At 34.0% G+C, this 19,713-nt stretch overlaps 1 protein-coding gene across 1 annotated transcript in view; it reads left to right on the top strand.

The window, feature by feature from the left end:
• LOC145255589 (Fanconi anemia group J protein homolog) overlaps positions 1-19,059 on the top strand; it is a 100,407-nt gene extending 81,348 nt beyond the window's left edge. Inside the window, exons 24-30 of the mRNA XM_080114067.1 lie at positions 3,919-3,983; positions 9,784-9,880; positions 10,880-12,347; positions 13,660-13,714; positions 14,450-14,593; positions 17,491-17,648; positions 18,944-19,059. Of these exons, the coding sequence (XP_079970193.1) occupies positions 3,919-3,983; positions 9,784-9,880; positions 10,880-12,347; positions 13,660-13,714; positions 14,450-14,593; positions 17,491-17,648; positions 18,944-18,988 (2,032 nt within the window). The 3' untranslated portion in view covers positions 18,989-19,059. The remainder of the gene's footprint in view (positions 1-3,918; positions 3,984-9,783; positions 9,881-10,879; positions 12,348-13,659; positions 13,715-14,449; positions 14,594-17,490; positions 17,649-18,943) is intronic.
• Positions 19,060-19,713: the final 654 nt, after the last annotated feature.

The following is a 19,713-nucleotide window of genomic DNA, read 5'->3' as shown; positions in this document are numbered from 1 at the left end:
TACTCGAGAGTCAAAATAATGAAAAGAATATTCTCTTGTCAATAGCTCTAGTGATGACTTTAACTACAAAAATTGTTAGATGAAAGTACAGGATGGTTAGCAATCTATTTTTAAAAGTACAGAATAGTTAAGAATTTATTATTTAACCACACTAACCTATCTCTGTCCAGGTCTTTATTTATCCCTCTTTCTCTGGAATTTATCTTTTTGGATTTGGTGTACAGCCAGTAGAAGCAGCTGTAGTAGTGGCAATTGCTTTCTCTTTCTACTTTGAGATGCAGTAAATAAAAATGTTTTTTAATCAAAACCGATATGAAAATTAGTTAAACTTGCAACTGGTGTCGCATGTACATAAGCAGTATATAAAAAGAACAGACTTTTGAACCTGTTAAAAACAGGCAAAAGTTATAGCCTGTTGACTTAGAACGAATGATTTATGCCAAACGTCTAAAGTAAATGTGGTATTGTGCTGACTAATCCCTATTAATCCCTAACTATGCATCAAACGGATACCATAATACTTAGTTCGTTGCACCTTATCATAACAAAGGTCTATACAAACTTTCAGCTAGTAGTTTTCAAGAAAAAGTGTGGTTGGTTGTTTTTGTTTTACGGCATATCAACCTTTTTCAGGTTATTTAATGCCGAATCTAGTTATTTTGAGGAACGATTTTTAATGGAGTATATTTTTTTTTTAAAGTCAGATTCTATTTAACCCATAGTTGGGACTCTAACAGGTACTACCACTCCGGGTCAGAGTGGACCTAGGAGCAATGGCAATTAAAGGGTGTCTCCACACTTCCCAAGGCCCACAAGGTGGGGCCTCACCATCGGATATAGTTTTAGGTCATATCCAGGACCAAGAAAAAGTGTGACAGACAGACAGACAAAGATAAATATAATATAGACTAGCAGGGTTGCCTGGGTGTTTAGAGGTGTGTGTGTTTGGAGGAGGGATAGATCAAAACCAAAAAAAAATGTTAAACTTCTTTAAAAAAATCGGAAAAACAAAAACAAAAAAAAACAGCGAACTGCCCAGCCTCGCCCGTGTGATAAAAGAAAACAAAAGTTTTGGTAGGATCGAACCCAGAACCTTGAAGCGAAGGTGGAAAAAAAATCCTGATGTGTTACCTGCTCGCCCACAATGGCAGAGTAACAGAAAAGTGTTTTAATTTAACAATTGAAACTTAATTGACAGGTGCGCGAATTTAATGAGGTCAAACATATACCGCAGTTAACTTTTGCTGCGAGGCATTCCCCCCAATCCCCCCCCCCAATTTTGCCTGTTTGTTTCCCCAAGATGTTTTGGGGCAGGGAACCATCTCTCTAAAAAGGGAGTGTCCAACTGAGTAGCAATTGTCTGATATAAGGAGTTTCTCCTGCATTGATCAAAAGCTAATTGCTTTCTGGACATTTCCGGCACGAAAGCCTAGAACCATACCTTCACGTCAGATTAGTTTTGCTTTTATATGAAAAAGCCAAACACACCTGAGGGGAGCCGAAATAGCAAGAATTTTGTAAAAGTCGATGTAAATAAATCGAGACAAGATGCGCGTTCGCAAATCGTACATATTACAATCTTCACGGTATATAAAAAGTTCAAAGAAATAGTAACACCCTGAGGACCCCCTCAAAAAGCCTTCGCCGGACATACAAAAAATGTGCACACACATTTTGCTTTTTATATATGTAGACTAGCGGGGAGGGGGGTACCTGGCATTGCCCGGTGTTTGGAGATGTGTGTGGGGGGAGGGGGTAAAAAAAAACCGTTGGCCGGGTGTTCAGAGGTGTAAAAGAAGATAAAAAGTTTCAGTAGGAAGGTAGGATTGAACTCCCGAAGCCTTGACGCGAAGGTGGAAACGAAATGGAAAAAAACCTGACACCTAGCCATCTCGACCACGAGAGGAGAGGAATTGATAAGTGTGTTAAGTTAAGGTTTATAAAGTGAAATATAATAGGTGCGAGGAAGTTAAGTGGCATGATGTTTGACCTAGTTTTACGCTGCAAGCCATTTACTGTGTCCCCCACTCCATCATTTGCTTTTTGAAGACTAGGCGATCGAAAATAGCTGGTAAAAGTCGGACAAATTAAATACACATGCGACCCCCGTTCTTAAGTTGTAGGTATTACGATTTAGACGTGATATAAAAAGTTTTAAGAAGAAGCGAGCTGACCGAGGAGGCCGACGAAAAAAGCCTTTTGCAGACATACACAAAAAGTGCACACACACACACACACACACACATTTTCCCTTTTATATTTATAGACTAGCGGGGGTACTCGGCGTTGCCCGGGTGTTTGGAGGTAAATTCAAATTTTGGTAGGTGAGTATGAGGATCGAACCCGAAGGCAAAGTTGGAAATTAAAGTGTGAAAAAATTGTGCAACGTTAACCATTGGGCCACCACGACATACTAGCGGAAACATGTTTGAATTTATTTAATTACTTAGAATTTGCAGGTACACGTTTTAATGACTTAATGAGGTCAACTTTGACTGCGGGATAGCATTTCATTTAGTGCGGGAATGCTTTTTTTTTTTTTTTTTCCCCCAAGATGTTGGGGGGGGGGGAACAGCTCCCCATGTCCAAATTGATTAGCAATTGTCTGATATAAGGAAAATATTTCCACATTGATCAAATCTGATTGCTTTTGAACATTTCCGGCGATCGTCACCGGAAAAATATCGCCAAAATTAGGGTCGCTTTTATTATATGAAAAAGCCTAGTCTACGTGCGGCGAAAACTGTTGAATATTTATCTTTCCGAAGTCGAGCAAATTAAATAGACAGGCGAGCTCCGTTGCTAACTCAGAGATATTATGATTTATATGTTGTTAACTCGTAGATATTATGATTTATATGTGATATAAAAAGTTTTAAGAAGTTGTGAGCCGACCGACTGCTTCTCTGAAAAAAAGCCTTTCTTGGACATACACAAAAAGTGAACATACATACATACATACATACATTTTCGCTTTTATATATATAAACTAGCGAGGGGTATCCGGCGTTGCCCGGGTGTTTGGAGGTGTGTGTGGTTTTGGGTAAATCAAAACTCGGGGGGGGGGGGGGGGGCTTTAAAATAAAAAAAAAAATGTTTTGGTAGGTAAGTATGAGGATCGAACCGGAACCCTTTAGGCAAAGTTGTAAATTCAAGTGTGAAAAAAAAAGAGTGCGACGTTAACCATTGGGTCACCGCGAGATACTAACAGAAACACGTTTGAATTTATTTGATTACTTGGATTTGGCAGGTGCACGTTTTAATGACTTAATGAGGTCAACTTTGACTGCGGGGTAGCATTTCATTTAATGCGGGAATGCTTTTTTTTTTTTTTCCCAAGACGTTGGGGGTAGGGGGAAACAGCTCTACTTGTCGAAATTGAATAGCAATTGTCTTCTGATATAAGGAAATAATATTTCCACATTGATCAAAGCTGATTGCTTTCGGACATTTCCGGCGATCGAGACCGGAAAAATAACGCAAGAATTAGTGTCGCTTTTATTATAGGAAAAGGCCTAACCCACATGCGGCAAGCGAAAACTGTTGAATATTTATCTTTCCGAAGTTGAGCAAATTAAATAGACAGGCGAGCTCTGTTGTTAACTCTGAGATATTACGATTTACATGTGATATAAAAAGTTTTAAAAAGTTGTTAGGCAACCGACCGCTTCTCTGAAAAAATCCTTTTGTAGACACACAGAAAAAGCGAACACACATACATTTTCGCTTTTATATTTATAGATGATGCATCTATTGTGTCGAGTTGAAATAAGGAAAAATAAACTTTTGTGTTTATTCGTTTCAATCCATTAAATTCTTTGCAGACTTTTTATCATTTTTTGTTAACGCAAGTTGTTTATTTTTTTATTTTTGAGCTGATCCACCCATCAAGTACATTTCATTTTCTCTCGTTTACAGAGATGATTGGGGTGCCATAATCTTGGTAGATGATCGATTTCTAAAAGGAGAAAAATATCTTAAAGGTAAGAAATTGATAAATTTATTTATTTTTTTTTATTTTTAAAATAAGTATATTAACACCATAAAACATTCATTTTTACTTGCTTTATTTTTTTAAGGATTTTATTTTTCTTATCTATTTGTATAACGATCTATTTATTATTTATTATGGACTAGCCTGGGTGCTTGGCGTTGCCCGGGTGTTTGGAGGTATGTGTTGAGCAAAAAAAAAAAAAAAAAAAAAAAAAAAAAGTGGTAATAGGCAGGCAGGCTCGAACCTATACTGCGAAGGAGGAAAAGAACATGAAAAAAAAAAAAAAAACTTTGCCGTTGCGTTCATTGCTAAACCGGAAGTGGCGAAGGTTTAAATTAAGGCTAGTCAATCAAAAAGAGGAGATGACTGTCGAAAATATCAGCAAAAATAAGCAACCCGTTGTAGGAAAGTATCCAGTTGAGGGTGAAGGAATTTATGTTTTAATGTTTTTTAGCCAATTTGTTGATATTTGTTGTCCGAAGGGTCGAGCTTCAAAACGATACCAATCTTGTGAAAATCTGTTGCCTCTGTTGAAAGTTTTAGGTAGGCATGTGAGAGTTATATTATAGATTATTTATATAACATATTTTTCAAATAAATATTAACAATTATTTTCATATCTGTAACCCCTGCAGGGCAGCTCAGGTGCATAGGCTCGTGATTGAGATGCACCTGTAGCCGATAACTGTGGCATCACCCGTGGGTTCGTCTAGTGGTCGAATTCGTCTTCGCCGTCGTCGTCGGTCGCTCTCCAGTTCCGCTTCCAAATCAGCTTCCAACCGTCACCTTGGCTATCGGAGAAATATTTTGCATTTACAGCGGCGTTCCAATCAAAGAAAAGAAAGTCAAAACTTAATTGGTTTTTCTTAACATAGAATTGATTACTGTCTTCGACTTTACAAATAATAGTTACACACGGGCCTAGTCATGCAACCTAGGGGGCTGGCAGTTTTCTTCCCTTTACCAAGTTCTTCGTTCTTCATCTACTGTCAGTCCACGGGAAGGGATCAACTGCTCAAGCGAAAAGAAGACCCCAATTAACCAAGTGTCTTGTTTTTATCAAATCAGTAATTCTTCCTTCCCCCTTTTTGGAGTTATTCTTTCTTTTTCTTCCTTTCCTCTCCCTCTCTTCTTTTATCCTATTAATTTGTACTCCCTTTTTCTTCTTTTGAATTTCCTCCCTCTCTCTTTTTCCCTAATTTCTACTCCTCCTTTCGGCTTTATCTATCCCAATTTTTAACCCTCATTGACCTGAGGTGTTAACTTATCATGTAATTAGGAGTTATTAGTCACCCCAGCTGTCTTCCCTATCGCTCCACAGGGTTTTAAAAACAACCTCTTCGTTGTTAATAGATTTTTAACAGTCGTGATATAGGAACAAATTCTCGTTTGTCTTTCTCTTAAAAACCCCACTCCGGCCCTGATGTGATAAGCGATAACTGTTTATTTCGATGAGTGATTCGTCATCTGAGTCAAACATTTTTGGCTGGCGACCCTTTTTCCTTTTTTTTCCTGACCCTAACGTCAGCCAGTGAGACCATATCCCCCCACGTACCTTTCAACAGAACATTGTTTCTTTAATAATTTGAATTGTTGTTCTAACACAAACCAGAAAACGACCCTGTATTGTTTTTTTTTTCTGCCAACTCGAGAATTTCATTATCATATTTATTTATTTATTTCTTTTCCATCGAAATATTCCACCCCCTCTGGACATCCCTGCCTCTTCCTATCACTACATAAGTACAAAATGGAATTTAAAACCGCTTAAGAACAATTATTATCTATTATCATATTTATTTATATTTTTTTTCTCATTGAAATATTTACTATTTCTTCTCTCATAAACATCTGTTTTTCCTTGACCAAGTGTCAGCATGGCCCCCCCCCCCAACCATACCTCATCCTCTCCTCCTCTATTTGAAAAGCAAGATCATCTGGTGTCGTCAAGGATCTCGTCATATATCTACAGACACTTGTGTGTTATGCTTCTGCAATCTTCAATGTAGGAAGTGATAATTACTGCTGGTCAGGAGATTCAAATTCAGTCACAAACTCACCATTGATTTCATAGGCAAGAATTCAGAGCAGAATTCGTACAAACGTGAAAAGTCCTTGAATTTTGACTTTTGTTTTGAATTTTGACTTATTTCTGTTATTAATTTGAAAAATCCTTGAAAATATGGAAAATATCTTGAAAATCGTATTCTTTATGCCCGGTAAAAATTTGTCGAAATATTAAAATTAAATTGAAATAAATACTATTAAATTATTTTTTAAGTATTAATAAAAATACCATTAAATATCTTTTTAAATACTGAAAATAAAATCAAAATACATTGTTCTGAAATTGCATCATGTTATTGTGGATACAAGAGTTATGTCCCTTTAGCATGAAACTACGGGATGTTTTCCATATCATAACATCGGGTAGTTTTGTCATAAAGGGATGTAACTCTTGTAATCACAATACAGGAAATTCAAAATTTAAAAATAAAACAAACACAGCATAGACCAATCTACAATGAGGAAAATGGCATTTAATTGCGCTTGGTTGGCCAAATATAAATAGGTCAGGGAAAGTATATATGATTGCCGACAGACATGTTGTTTTGTATGTAAAAAGGCATTTGTTTCAAGCAAAATCGGTGAAAGTGCCTTGAAATCTACATGGTTGGCACTAAACATGAAACAGACAAAAACTGTGAATAGTTAACCGGTTTTGTTGCACATTAGAGAACTTCATCTAAATAACTGTGACCTTTTAAAACTATTTCATGAAATGAAGAAATAAATGAAAATGATTTTTCTGTTATCAAGTATTAAGTTTTTTAATTTATTATATCATTTATGTATCAAATTTTGTTTTGAAAAACTTTGAAAAGTATGTACTCTGAAGGGAAATTAAGTCTCTATAAATGTCATGTTGTTATAGATGGGTTCATTATTATTATTATTCTTGTTATTATTATTATTCTTGTTATATTCGTTATTGTTCGTTGTTAGGAAGTCTTATTAAAAGTGAGTCTTAGAGAGTCTTATTAAGAGAGATGTTGCGTTCTGTGTTCGTGTTATGAAGAGATTATTATATATAAAATGTTCATACTTAGAAGTGTAGAAGCTCTTTGAGTGAGGAGACAGTGTTGAGACAGTCTTAGTGTTCACATTGTAGATATGAGATGTAGAGACATTGTGTATGTGAAGACATTTTAAAACACAGGATATATAAGACATATAATGACAATTTCACTTTACCTTTTGGTAGAATTACAACACAAAGACGACGTTTATAAAAATACATGATGATACGTTTATTTCTTCTTCGACCGGTTGGTGGTTTTCTTAGTCAGGAATTCAAAGTTTTACATTCTATGTTTCAAAGGTGATCATCTCGCTTCCAGACGTTCGACTGTCCATCTCTGGACTCCAGACTGTCGTCTGTCGACTCTCTCTGCTTAACTCTCAAGTTTCTAACTATATCGAGAACTTCCCATTTTCCATGACGTCATACCCATGTTAAAACATGTCTTCTTTCATGTGTTCTGAAAATGCGTGTCCAAAACTTTTTCCTTTGTTTACAAAAGGAATTTTAACCTATATTTCCAGTAACCTATATTTCCAATATGTTAAAAACATGTTTATTAAATTATCCTATAGTTGTATTCCTCAATTCAATTTCATAACAGAATTGACTAATGCACATTCCTTTTCTTAAAACTATTTTATCTCTAAGCTAAACAATGGTTTGTTTTTACATTCCATTTTCTAATTCTCTCTCGTAATCTATTTTTAAACCTAAATTATGAGGTTGGAATTTCGTCTATTCTATTTCATTTTCATTTAACTAATTCCCTATTTTTATACTTACATGAAAAGGGGACAGTCCTTATCATGTAACAATGTTGGCAGATGTTAGTTATATTTTTAAGATAATTTTTGTCAGAGACAAACATTATGTTAAAAATATCAAATATTATATTAAAATATATTAAATAAATATATTAAAATATATTAAATAAATATATTAAAATATATTAAATAAATATATTAAAATATATTAAATAAATATATTAAAATATATTAAATAAATATATTAAAATATATTAAATAAATATATTAAAATATATTAAAATAACATCAAAATAATAGAAAGCTCAATATGTAACAAACCTGTATTTAATGGGAAAAATGTTAAAAACAGAGTTCTCTTAAATACATTCGGTAATGGTGTGGTTGGACATAAATCGAACATCCTTGTACGTGGACATCTCATATGCCCACATATAAATTAATATGATCAGCACTATTAGGGAAAGTTTAGACCCCCCCCCCAAAAAAAAAAACTATCTTTCCAAACTGAAACTTTCTTCCAACAAGTCCAGCATCTCCAACAGAATCCATCACTACTACTATTGCTGGATTGCAATGCCATGTTTTGTCCACATTGACACTGCTCTGTGGCTGACGACAATCTATTACCAATTCAAAAAATCAATTGTTTCCTGGGATTCGACGTTAACAATGCAATATCACGTATATTTAGGAAATTTACATTCATTTTAAGATAAAGTTTCCAAAGAATTTCCTAAACAGTATAAGTTAATGTCCCCTGTCCCTGTGAAATGCGCAAAAAAAAATTGGCTGTCGTCTGTATACTGCAGAAGTGCCAAAAGATTTTTTTCATTTTTGTTTATCACCATAAGTGCCAATCTAAATAAACCCCATCTTTTTTTTTTCCTCCTCCCAGGACCGGTCCAAATTGGTCCGCAATATGCTGAAACCACGATATAGTTATTAGGCTTACTTTCTTTCCCCCCCTCGTATGACAGTTTTTCTATAAAAACTGAAAATGTTAATTTTGCCAGGGAAACTAAGACTTTGAACGATTCATGAAGTATAACTTTTCTTTCATCAAAGAATGACTTCCTGTCTCCTTCCTTCCACATAGACACTCAACATATTTTCTTAACCCTTTCATACCTGAATTATGATGTAGATAATTAAAAAATATTTTAATTTTAGTTAGTCTAAAGGGTAATGATACTATGATTGTCTTCAAACTGGAAAAATTATGAAATTCAATAATTAAATTACAACTAAGGATTTTTGCATTTCATAAACTTACCTTGATTATTATCCATAGGGCTTGAAAAAAATGTGTTTATGATAACAAATGAAATCTTTCACTCTCTGAGACAGATGTTGACATACTGAATGTAAGCAATGGACAGTCACAATCTGGAGGTATCTGGCATCTACCCACATACTGGACTAATACGTACAAGGCGTGTTTGAATCAGTTCTCACTTTATTTATGCCGTTATATTCATTTATTTACGACTGAACGAATTAGTTCAACCAGTTTATAAGGGATTAATTTGGACTTTTTCAGTTGAAACTGACTACAGTTGGGGGCAGTTGAAAAAGACTGACAGAACAGGCCTGGTGACGGTGTCTGCTCTGACGCTGCTCCCAAGCTAAATTGTTCTTAGTTAATGAAGAAGGAATCCTTTCTATACTGAGACGATTTTATTTTTGCACTCTGCCAGGGTGCCCCCTTTCGGGGGAGCTGTTTTTCTCTCACATTAAAAACAAACTCGTGTCACATTTTATTTTCATGGAGAAACAAACAAATAACCAGTTGTTTAGGAAAACCAAGCCTCTGATCCCCCCCCCCACACACACACAAAATAAAAAGTCTGAAAAGTTGAACTATCAATTAATTTGATGATTAATTTATTTGTAAATTTAATGTTATTCCAAAACCAATATTTTTTTGCTCGTTCCAGGATTGTCGAAATGGGTGCGTAACATGTTGAAACCACAACACAGTTATTACGCTGCAATGCAAAGTCTGGAACATTTTGCAAGAACCAAGTTAAATGGGTAAATTTAAAAAAAGAAAAATTCATGCTGCTTTTTTAAAATTATTTTTAATTTAAAAAAACAAAAACAGTGCAGAATAATCTTCATGTTGTACGTACTCCTCACGGAACGAAGATGTCATATTCCAAAACTCATATACGCCCCTCCCCCGTCCCCGACGTATATACCCTTGGCAATCCTATTTAGCAACAAAATCATACCCCTTCACTGTTGAGGTTTCTAAATGCCAGAAAGCCTTCTACTCTAACAGCTTCTTCCTTTGAACAGCTAGACTTTGTAATTCCCTTCCTGTTACCTGTTTCCCTAACTGTACTAATATGAAGAAGTTTAAACGTAACGTAAACCAACATCTTGTTCATCTTCCACAACCATGGTTCAAAATAATGTCCCCTTGCGTTCAAGTCATGATGTGGCTTGTAAAAGTGATATTCTCCTGAAGGTTGAAGGTTCAATCCTCAGTGTGGGTGACCGAAAAATGCAATTGCGAATTACTTAGAATTTTTATCCAGTCATGGCTGATGGAACAAGAGCATACTACCCCCATGAAGTAAACAGAAGGTTCTGTTCGAAATTCCATCCAAATTCTCAAGTTTGACAGAAACATTTCCGAGTTCGACAAGATACACTTGAAGAAGGTCGGAGGTTACATCGGCCGAAACAGTGAAAATAACACGCAAGATGAGAATGATAGTCCGATGAATCCAAATAATACGAATAACCAATCCTCATCTCAAAAATTCAGAAATGTCAATTTACATGATTTTTTTAAAGATGAGATCTTCGTTCTGTGACAAATACATACATAAAGATTTTTCTGTTTTTTTTTTTAAATAATTGTAATTCTTTCTGAATTAGGACTAAAATTTTACCAAAATAACACGATTAAACATTAAATAATTCTGAAACGGATTGATATCCCATAAAACAACAAAATCAAACAACTTCTTTTCTTGTTTGCCAATAAATTTAACTTGGCATTTCTTTGTTTTTCTTTTACAGTGACAGTTGTCTGGAGGATGGTTTACAAGAATCTGTTTCGGAACCAACAATATCCAAGACAAATCCAGAACAATCCATTATGAATATGACGGACCTTAATGTCAACACCCTGAGGAATCTTTGTTCAAACGCTCCAGTGCCAAGCACCTCGCATAACGAACCAATCATTAATATCGTCTCTCAGATGGAACCTCTCATTACGAGCACTCCACTCCAAAAAAATAAATACACAAGCATTTCCGAATCTGGCAAATCTACAGAGTTAGTTCCAATTACTTTGAATGGTATTTCCGTGATTAGCAAAACTTCCAAGCATGACCAAATGGAAAATAACCATACTGATGATTGCTCGGCTGTTTTTCCCCCAAATTTTAGCAACATCACAAACGATGATGTGCTGCAGAAGACGGGTATCAAAGAAAGATTAGAATTTGAAAAAGATAACGTACATCTCAATACATTCGAAAAAGAGCATCACAATTCCGAATGGATGAAGAAACCTCTTGACGAGATGGAAGTTGAACTCGAACTTTCCAATACGCAACTTGTTGATGAGACATTAAAATCTGAGTTCCTTTCAACCACAAAGATTTTAAATTCTCACCCTGAGTCTGAGCGCAAGAATTCTGCTGATATTGAATCGGATGATAAATCCGATATTGACCCTCTTGATCCAATCACGAGTGAAGGCAGTCCGGGTTTGTTCAGCAATTCAGACAGCGACATCTTATCAATAAATGACAGTTATCTGGATGAGCTAAACAAAACTGTCATTGCTAAAGTTCCCCCTGTATGCAAAGACGCATCGTTTAATTCCTCAGATGATGATAAGGATCTTCTGTCGTGTATCGTTAATGAGAGAGTACAAGATGCTGTTAATACGAGCCTGGATACGTTAGATGATGATGATGATGATGGTGATGGTGATGACTTAATGTCGTTTGTTAAAAGTGAAACTGAGAATCTGTCGGCTTTTACGGCCGGTAAATCGAAGTCTACACCGGATGTCGATATGAAAGATGAAGATCTTTTATCGTTCGTTGAAAGTGAGGAAATCAGTAAAGCGCACGGAAAAAAAGTTGCTGGTACGAAGAACAAAGTCGAAGAAGAATGCCAAAAAGAAACGCGCGCTAATTGGAAAAACGTTTCTGATCCAGACGCACAAAAGTTGCTCTTAAGACGTCCACTGTTTAAGTTTAAACCCAGCCCGAGCCTGAGTCCGAACCTCACCAATCAAGCATCTACTTCCAATGTGAGAATGGCTCCAAAAAGGTCTGGCTGTGAAGATGTGGTTCTTAATGAAGTCTCTCAAGCAGATTCGAAAGAGGAAGAGGAGGAGGGGAATAAAGATTCGGATTCTTTAAAGACAAAACGTTCTGTTAATAAAAAGAAGAGGCAATATACAGGCAATTTTGATACGTGTCGGAAAAAAGTTAGAGGAGTCGTATTTGAGGAGCCTAATGAAGAGGTAAATTCTAATTATCAGTCTTTTAAAACTAAGTTTAATTATAATAGAAAAGTGAATATTTTTTTTTGGTATACAACAAGAAATTAAAGTTTATAGAAGGCAGAACAATGACAAAGGTGTGACGGATAGACTCAAACTGACGACTTCTAAGATATGAGGTGTCTTCAATAAGTTTCCAGACTTTTCTGTACAGGCATTTAAAATTGTCGTAGACTTTTGAAAATTCAGTATGTTATTGCTATATGTCTGATGTGATGACTGACCAATTTTTATGAATTCACGTTCAAATGAACAGCTACAGCAGGAATTGGAATACACACTACTAAAGCCTGATTGTCACAGCTGATGAATTTCGTAAATGCAATCTGGACGTGAGGATACTTTAGAAGAACGATATGCAATAAAATTCTGTTTGTTGGAAAAAATGGCAGAAAAACCTATGAAATGCTTCAGATTGCTTTTGAATCATCTTGCATGTGTCGAGCATCAGTTTTTGAGTGGCATAAGAGATTCAAGGACGGCAGGGAGTCTGTGAGGGATGATGAAAAGTGGGGGTTTAAGGGAGTCAGAATACCAGAGTTGATTGGCTAAATAAAGAATTTCATGTATAAGGACCATCGTGTGTCTATAGAGACAATAAGTTCACAGATGATGATAGTGTGAGAACTGTACACACAATTATTTGCGAGGAACTGAAGATGCGGAAGATTACTGCAAAGTTTGTCGCAAGGGTGCAGTCCACAACTCCATTCTTGTCACAGGCTATTTGACCAAGATAGGTTTTAAAACCGTTCATCCTCCCTATAGTCGAGACCTTGCTCCCTGTGACTTTTGGTTATTCCCTAAGCTCAAGGAAAACCTAAGAGACTGTCATTATGAGACAATAGAGATGAAAAAGTCTGTGACAAGGGTCATTGACGTGCTCACACAAGAGAACTTCTAGAAGTTGTTGGAACGATACAAGTGCATTGCAACCAAAGGAGATTACTTCGAAGGGACTAGAGTTTCATGTGTGTACTATCAATAAAATTGCCCATACAAAAAATATCTGGAAACTTATTGAAGTCATCTCATATAATGGTGATGTGTATATGCATTACCATATATATTTTTTAATCTACAATCTTTTCTTATATACACATTCAACAATGCTTCAAGCAAACTACTTTAACCTATTTTTTTTTTTTTTGTAATTTCATTGTCATTATTTTAAATTGACAATGAAATATTTTTATTTCCTTTTGAAATGTTTCATCTGCACCGAATTTATTTATTTTGGTTTAATTTTATTTTTTGTTTCCTTTTTAATCAGAAAAGTGAAGTAATTTGTCAAATCTGCAAGGAAAAATTACTTACGATTAATCAAGGTAAGTTTTATATTTTTTAATTTTTTTAATCCTTCGTGATGAGTCTTCATAATGTGTGTATTTTTTTGTGGATTATTGTTATCCTCATCTTCATAGTTATTTTTATCCTCATCTTCATAGTTATTTTTATCCTCATCTTCATAGTTGCCATTGTTATCCTCATCTTTATTGTTGTTATTGGGGATACAGTTACAAGACTCAGCATTCCTATCTTGTGGCGGTTAATCACCTGAAGAAGGCCAGAGGATGAATTGGCCGAAACCGGGCGATACAACAATAACGATGAAGATAAGGATAACACTCCGCAAAAAAATACACAAACTAAGTTTCGCTGTGATTTAAAAAAAAAAAAAAAAAAAAAAAAAAAAAAATTACATATGTTAAAAATATGTTTTACTGAATTTTACATATGTTAAAACATCTGTTACTGATTGTTATTATTCTTTTTATTGTGGAGTGTATATTATTTTGTAGAGTAGTGTCTATATAATACGGCATGTATAGTAATCAGTAGAGAGATGGCAGGGTGTTTATTACAGTGTGGAATGTTCAGAGGAGTTTGTACAGGAAGACGCTGTGATATACACTTTATATATATATATATATATACATCGTTTTTATCTACATGGATTTTATCTTTGATGTTCAAATATACATTTTTTTTTTACATTTTGCATTTTTTTTTTTTTTTTTTGCATCGATATAAATGATAATTCTTGTTTTTTTCTTGTTTAGCTGTAGGAAGAAAACCTGAAGTTCCTCCATTCCTAACAAATATATTTAGCTCGAATTTTCATCCGAAAGAAATGTATTTTTTTGACTCCATGAAGACGTTTTGTAAAGGGTTTGAACATCTCGTGCCTACTTCATCATCAAATGGTAAATAAAATTATTTCTATTTTTTGTCTTCCTTTAAAAAAAAAAAAAAAAAAAAAAAATGGTAAATAAGATTATTACTTTCTCTTATGTTTTTCGGTTAAAAAAAAAAGTTTCTGTGTACTTTTTGGCAGAATTCCAATTTTTCTAAGTTTTTTTTTTTTTTTTTTTTTTTTTTTAAAGGAAGACAAAAAATAGAAATAATTGCCACTCATAGTGGTAATTTTTTTTTGTTTTACTGTTTTCAGCCTGAAGTTAAGCAAAATTGAGTCCTCACCGCTAAAAACTTGTCAGCCATTTTTTGTGTGTCAATCAGATATATGTCATCAAAATCACATTCTGATATAAAAAAAAAATCATACAAACATTAATTTATTATGAACGGTTTTAAAAATAATTGGTTTTCGTCCAGAATTCAACATATTTAAAAAAATAAAAAACAAAACTAGAAAAATCAATTCTTTTTGGTTATTGTAGCAAAATTTAAAAATTTCAAGTAAAACCAATGGTATCTACTGAATTGTCATGTCGCAGTTATGAACATATCCAAAAATTATGAAAAACGATAAGGTTGAAAATTAATCATTAATGAAAATAGTTTTCAAAGACAATTAGCAAAAAACTGAGTTTTACAAAAAGCATAACTGGAGAGTTGGAATTGTAACAAAAGGGAGGTAATTATTTTCAGAAAACTGAAAATTTTGGGCCAATTTAGCAAAACTTATTTTTTGTTAATTTTGTCTGCGAAAACTATTTTTTATTAATAACTAGCCTGAGTACCCCCGACGTTGCCCGGGTGTTTGGAGGTGTGTGTTGAGCAAAAGAAAAAAGTTGTAGTAGGAAGGCAGGCTCAAACCTGACGCGAAGGCAGAAAAGAAAGTGAAGGTGTGTGTAAGGGTGTTGGTTGAGCCAAAAGAAAAAAAAAAAAAAGAAGAAAATTGCAAGCACAAAAAAAAAAAAGGAAAAAGTTTTAGGCAGACATACATACAAACATACATACATGCAAACATGATGATGATTGCAATGTCTTGTCAGACAAGTGCCACTCCCTCAGACACTTAATCCATGATCCCAAAAATGACTTCCATTGCCACAGGACCATTTTAATAGACAAATGCCTGAGGAGTATCTATACACAGATGATGTTACAGAGTCTTAGCTTTGTACGACAGCTAAATCTCTCTCTATCGGTTTAAAATGTTGAGATCCAGCAACAAGCAAGAGCAAGATAGCCAGCAACAAGTTAAACTGCAGACCAGCTTTATGCGGGTACTAGTCTCCCGCTTTATGATTTTTTAAATCAAAGATTTGCTTCTCCCAGAAAAGTTGCCTTCACCACGGCTTACGGGAGCCCCAACACACACATACATACACACAAACACACATGGTGCTAGTTGGCCATTGATCCCGAAAAAGGGTTCAGAATGTATGTATGTATACAAACATACGTACATACATTTAAACAGACAGGTGAGATTTATATTAAAGATTAATTTTCTGCCTTAGCGTTTTTCTTTATTTTTGGATATTTTCATTATTGTGACATGAAAATTCAGTAGACACCATTCGTTTCATTTGAAATTTAATATTTCAATTTTCGTTACAATAATGAAGAACTGCAAAATCTGTATGATATACATACCTGTGAAAAAAACGAAAATATCATATTCCAAAAATCACAAATTGATCAAGTAGTTTTATTTTTTATAAAGAAAATCATTTGTAAATGATTAATGGGAATTCGTAGGCATTACAACAAAAATTTAGTAAATAGGAATTATTATTGAGTTATCTCTCTTCGTTTTTTTTTTTTTTTTTTTTGAGATTTTTTTTTCAAAATGGTGAGCGAGACTAACACTTCTTTCTTACTCATAAAATTTGATTTTTCCTTTTTGACCCTTTATGACCCCGTTGGACTAATTTATGCAATCATTAATAAATGAATATAACAGCGTAAATAAAGTGGGAATTGATTCAAACACGCCTTGTACGTATTAGTTCAGTATCTGGGTAGATGCCAGATACCTCCAGATTGCAACTGTCCATTGCTTACATTCAGTATGACGTCAGCTGTCTCAGAGAGTGGGGGATTTCGTTTGTTGTCATAAACACTTTTTTTCAAGCACCATGGATAATAAGGTAAGTTTATGAAATGCAAAAATTCTCAGTGGTAGTTTAACTATTAAACTTCATTATTTTTCCAGTTTGAAGACAATCATAGTATCATTACACTTTAAACGAAGTAAAATTAACAATAAATATTTTTTAATTATCTACATCAAAATTCAGGTCATAAAGAGTTAAAAATAAAACTATTTTATCAATTTAGGAGGTCCTGGATATGACCTTAAACTATATCTGATGGTGAGGCCCCAGCTTGCGGGCTTTGGGGAGTTTGGAGTCACCCCTTAAATTGCCATTGCTCCCAGGTCCACTGACCAGGTGTAGTAGTACCTGTTAGGGTTCCAACTATGGGTTAAATAGAAACCGACTGGAAAAAAATATATCCATATTCTATTAAAAAAATTTTCTTCAAAATCACTGGATTTGGTATTAAATGACCTAAAAAGGGTTGATATGCCGGAAAACAAAAACAATCAATCAATCTATTTAGGTGATTATTTTTTTAGTACAATATTTTTGTTTCGTCAAGGGTATATCATACATATTTTGAAATATGTTTTGCAAAGAAGCAAACGCAAAGTAAACAAATGTGTTAAAAGTGTATTAAATTTCTGTAGAGAATTTAGTTCTTGTGTGTTTGCTATAAATTATTTGTTTTTATTTTTTTTTGACTTCTTTGAAACTTTTACCTAAAAAAACAATCGATCGTTTTGTTACTGTTGTGTTTAAAAATCTTTTCTTTTTCTTTTTTTAATTTTCCCATTTTCCCACTGAAGAAGGCGTTTTATTGAATTCTGCCTGGTTTCCTCATTTGTCGTGTTGCGTCCAGTATTTGCATTGCCCAAAATGCCAAATGAATAAACCTGCAAATCGTTCCTTACATATATTAGGGGCCAAAGTCGTGATCGGCACAAAAGAATATACAACAGGACAAGTAAGTGTATTTGTTCACACACACACACGCACATAAAAAAATATATATATTTTTTTTTTATTAAAATAATAACGAGATTGTTAATGTTTCGGACAAATAGTCAGTTAAAACCAGCAGTACTCGTCAGACAACTTTAATAAGTGGTTGCTTTCTACAGAAGAAACCAATCCTCTTTTTTTTAATTGACCATTTGTCCGAAACATTAGAATGTCCAGTGTTGCAACCTTTGTAAATTTGTTTACATTAATAAAAATATATCTTGCTCTTCTTATATTGAGCACTCTTAATAACCTCGTTAAATTCAGTAGTTATCACTCGAACAGCTAGACTTTGGAATTCCCTTCCTGATATGCAGAAGTTTAAATGTAACATAAACAAATATCTTGTTAATCTTTCCTAGACCTGGCCCCAAATAGTAGCCGCTTACGTCCAAGTGGCGATATGCTTTGTTAGGGGTGAACATGAGTAAAAAAAAAAAAAAAGTCACTCCTCAATATCTTTAACCTGGTATAATTTCAAAGTTATGAAGGTTTTTTGGACCATGAAATTGATGTTTTTTTATATTTAACATTTTATTTTTTATATTTCAAGCAGTCCTCTGCTTTTGTTCACAAAAAAAGTAGCATACGTAGACATTTTAGCATTATATAGAAGTGTTTATGAACTTTTGGAACAACCTAACACTTATGGCAAACAAATATATATATATATATATATATATATATATATATATATATATATATATAGTCATCCACATACAGTACTGTTTCGCTGTTTCACAGCTCATCAATGCAGCTATATATATATATATATATATATATATACTTGTTTATTGTTATATAAACATGCTCACATCCCGCTGCTACAAACAGCCACTTGTTTCAATCAAACAACAGATATCATCAGGCAGCGACTTGACTATTCAAAAGTTCATTGAACTTTTGAATAGTCAAGTCGCTGCCTGATGATATCTGTTGTTTGATTGAAACAAGTGGCTGTTTGTAGCAGCGGGATGTGAGCATGTTTATATAACAATAAACAAGTATTATCAGCTCTTTTTATTGAGCACTATCTAACAACCTCGTTGAATTCATTAGTCCATTACTTTTGAATATAAAAAAAACCCGAGTATATATATATATATATATATATATATCTCAGACTTTGTATATTTTTATACTCCATAACTACTGAAGTTTTTTGGATGTCTACTCTGCATTAGCATTGTAAAATTAGTTTGTGTTTAACATTTTAACATCTTATGACTCGTTTTTTTTTTCTGTTTTCTCTTGCAGGTGTGGCTGTCGGGGTCAGCTGTAAAAATAGTCTTTCATCAATAAATCCGCACACACAATTGAAACGTTTAAATAATTATTAAAGTTAAAAATAAATTATTTTTATACACAACCTTTTCAAGATTTCTTTTTTTTTATTTAAATTTAAAAAAAAAAATTCATCACTATTGAGATTTTTTTTTTTCTACAACTTTTTGCGCATCATTTTTACCGTAACTGTTACTACGAATAAATTTGCTTAAAAATAACCTCTGCTTCCCAGTGACACGACTCTGTATTGGGAGTGTGATAATCTGAGAAAAAAAGGCCTTTTGACATCCGCGGTTTTCATCAGAGTAACAACCTTTTTTTGCAAGTCAAGTGACCCCTTGGGATGGTTCAAGTTAGAGAGAGAGAGAGAGAGATTTGAAAGTTTTTTTTATTTTTTCTACACAAACACAACATTGTAACTTTTACTCCAAAAAATAATTTTTTTTTATACAAAAATTTATTTTTGCTTAAAAATTACCTGCTTTCCAGTGGTACAACGCTAATGACAATATTGGGTGAGTGATAATTAGAGCTGCGACAACAGCATATTCTTTTCATTGTTTTGACTCTTGAGTATATATCTGTTAATATCTTATGTTTTTATATAGAGTGATGTGGTTCTCGGTTGATTGACTGTGTCGGATATATACTTGAGAGTCAAAAGAACGAAAAAAATATGCTGTTGTCACAGCCCTACTGATAATCTGAGAAAAACAGGACCTTTTGACTTCATCAGAGTG

This window comes from Euprymna scolopes, chromosome 31 (genome assembly GCF_053919585.1).
Source record: "Euprymna scolopes isolate OS-2025 chromosome 31, ASM5391958v1, whole genome shotgun sequence".
Taxonomy (NCBI): Eukaryota; Metazoa; Mollusca; class Cephalopoda; order Sepiida; family Sepiolidae; genus Euprymna; species Euprymna scolopes.
This window is presented reverse-complemented; position numbering and strand designations above follow the sequence as displayed.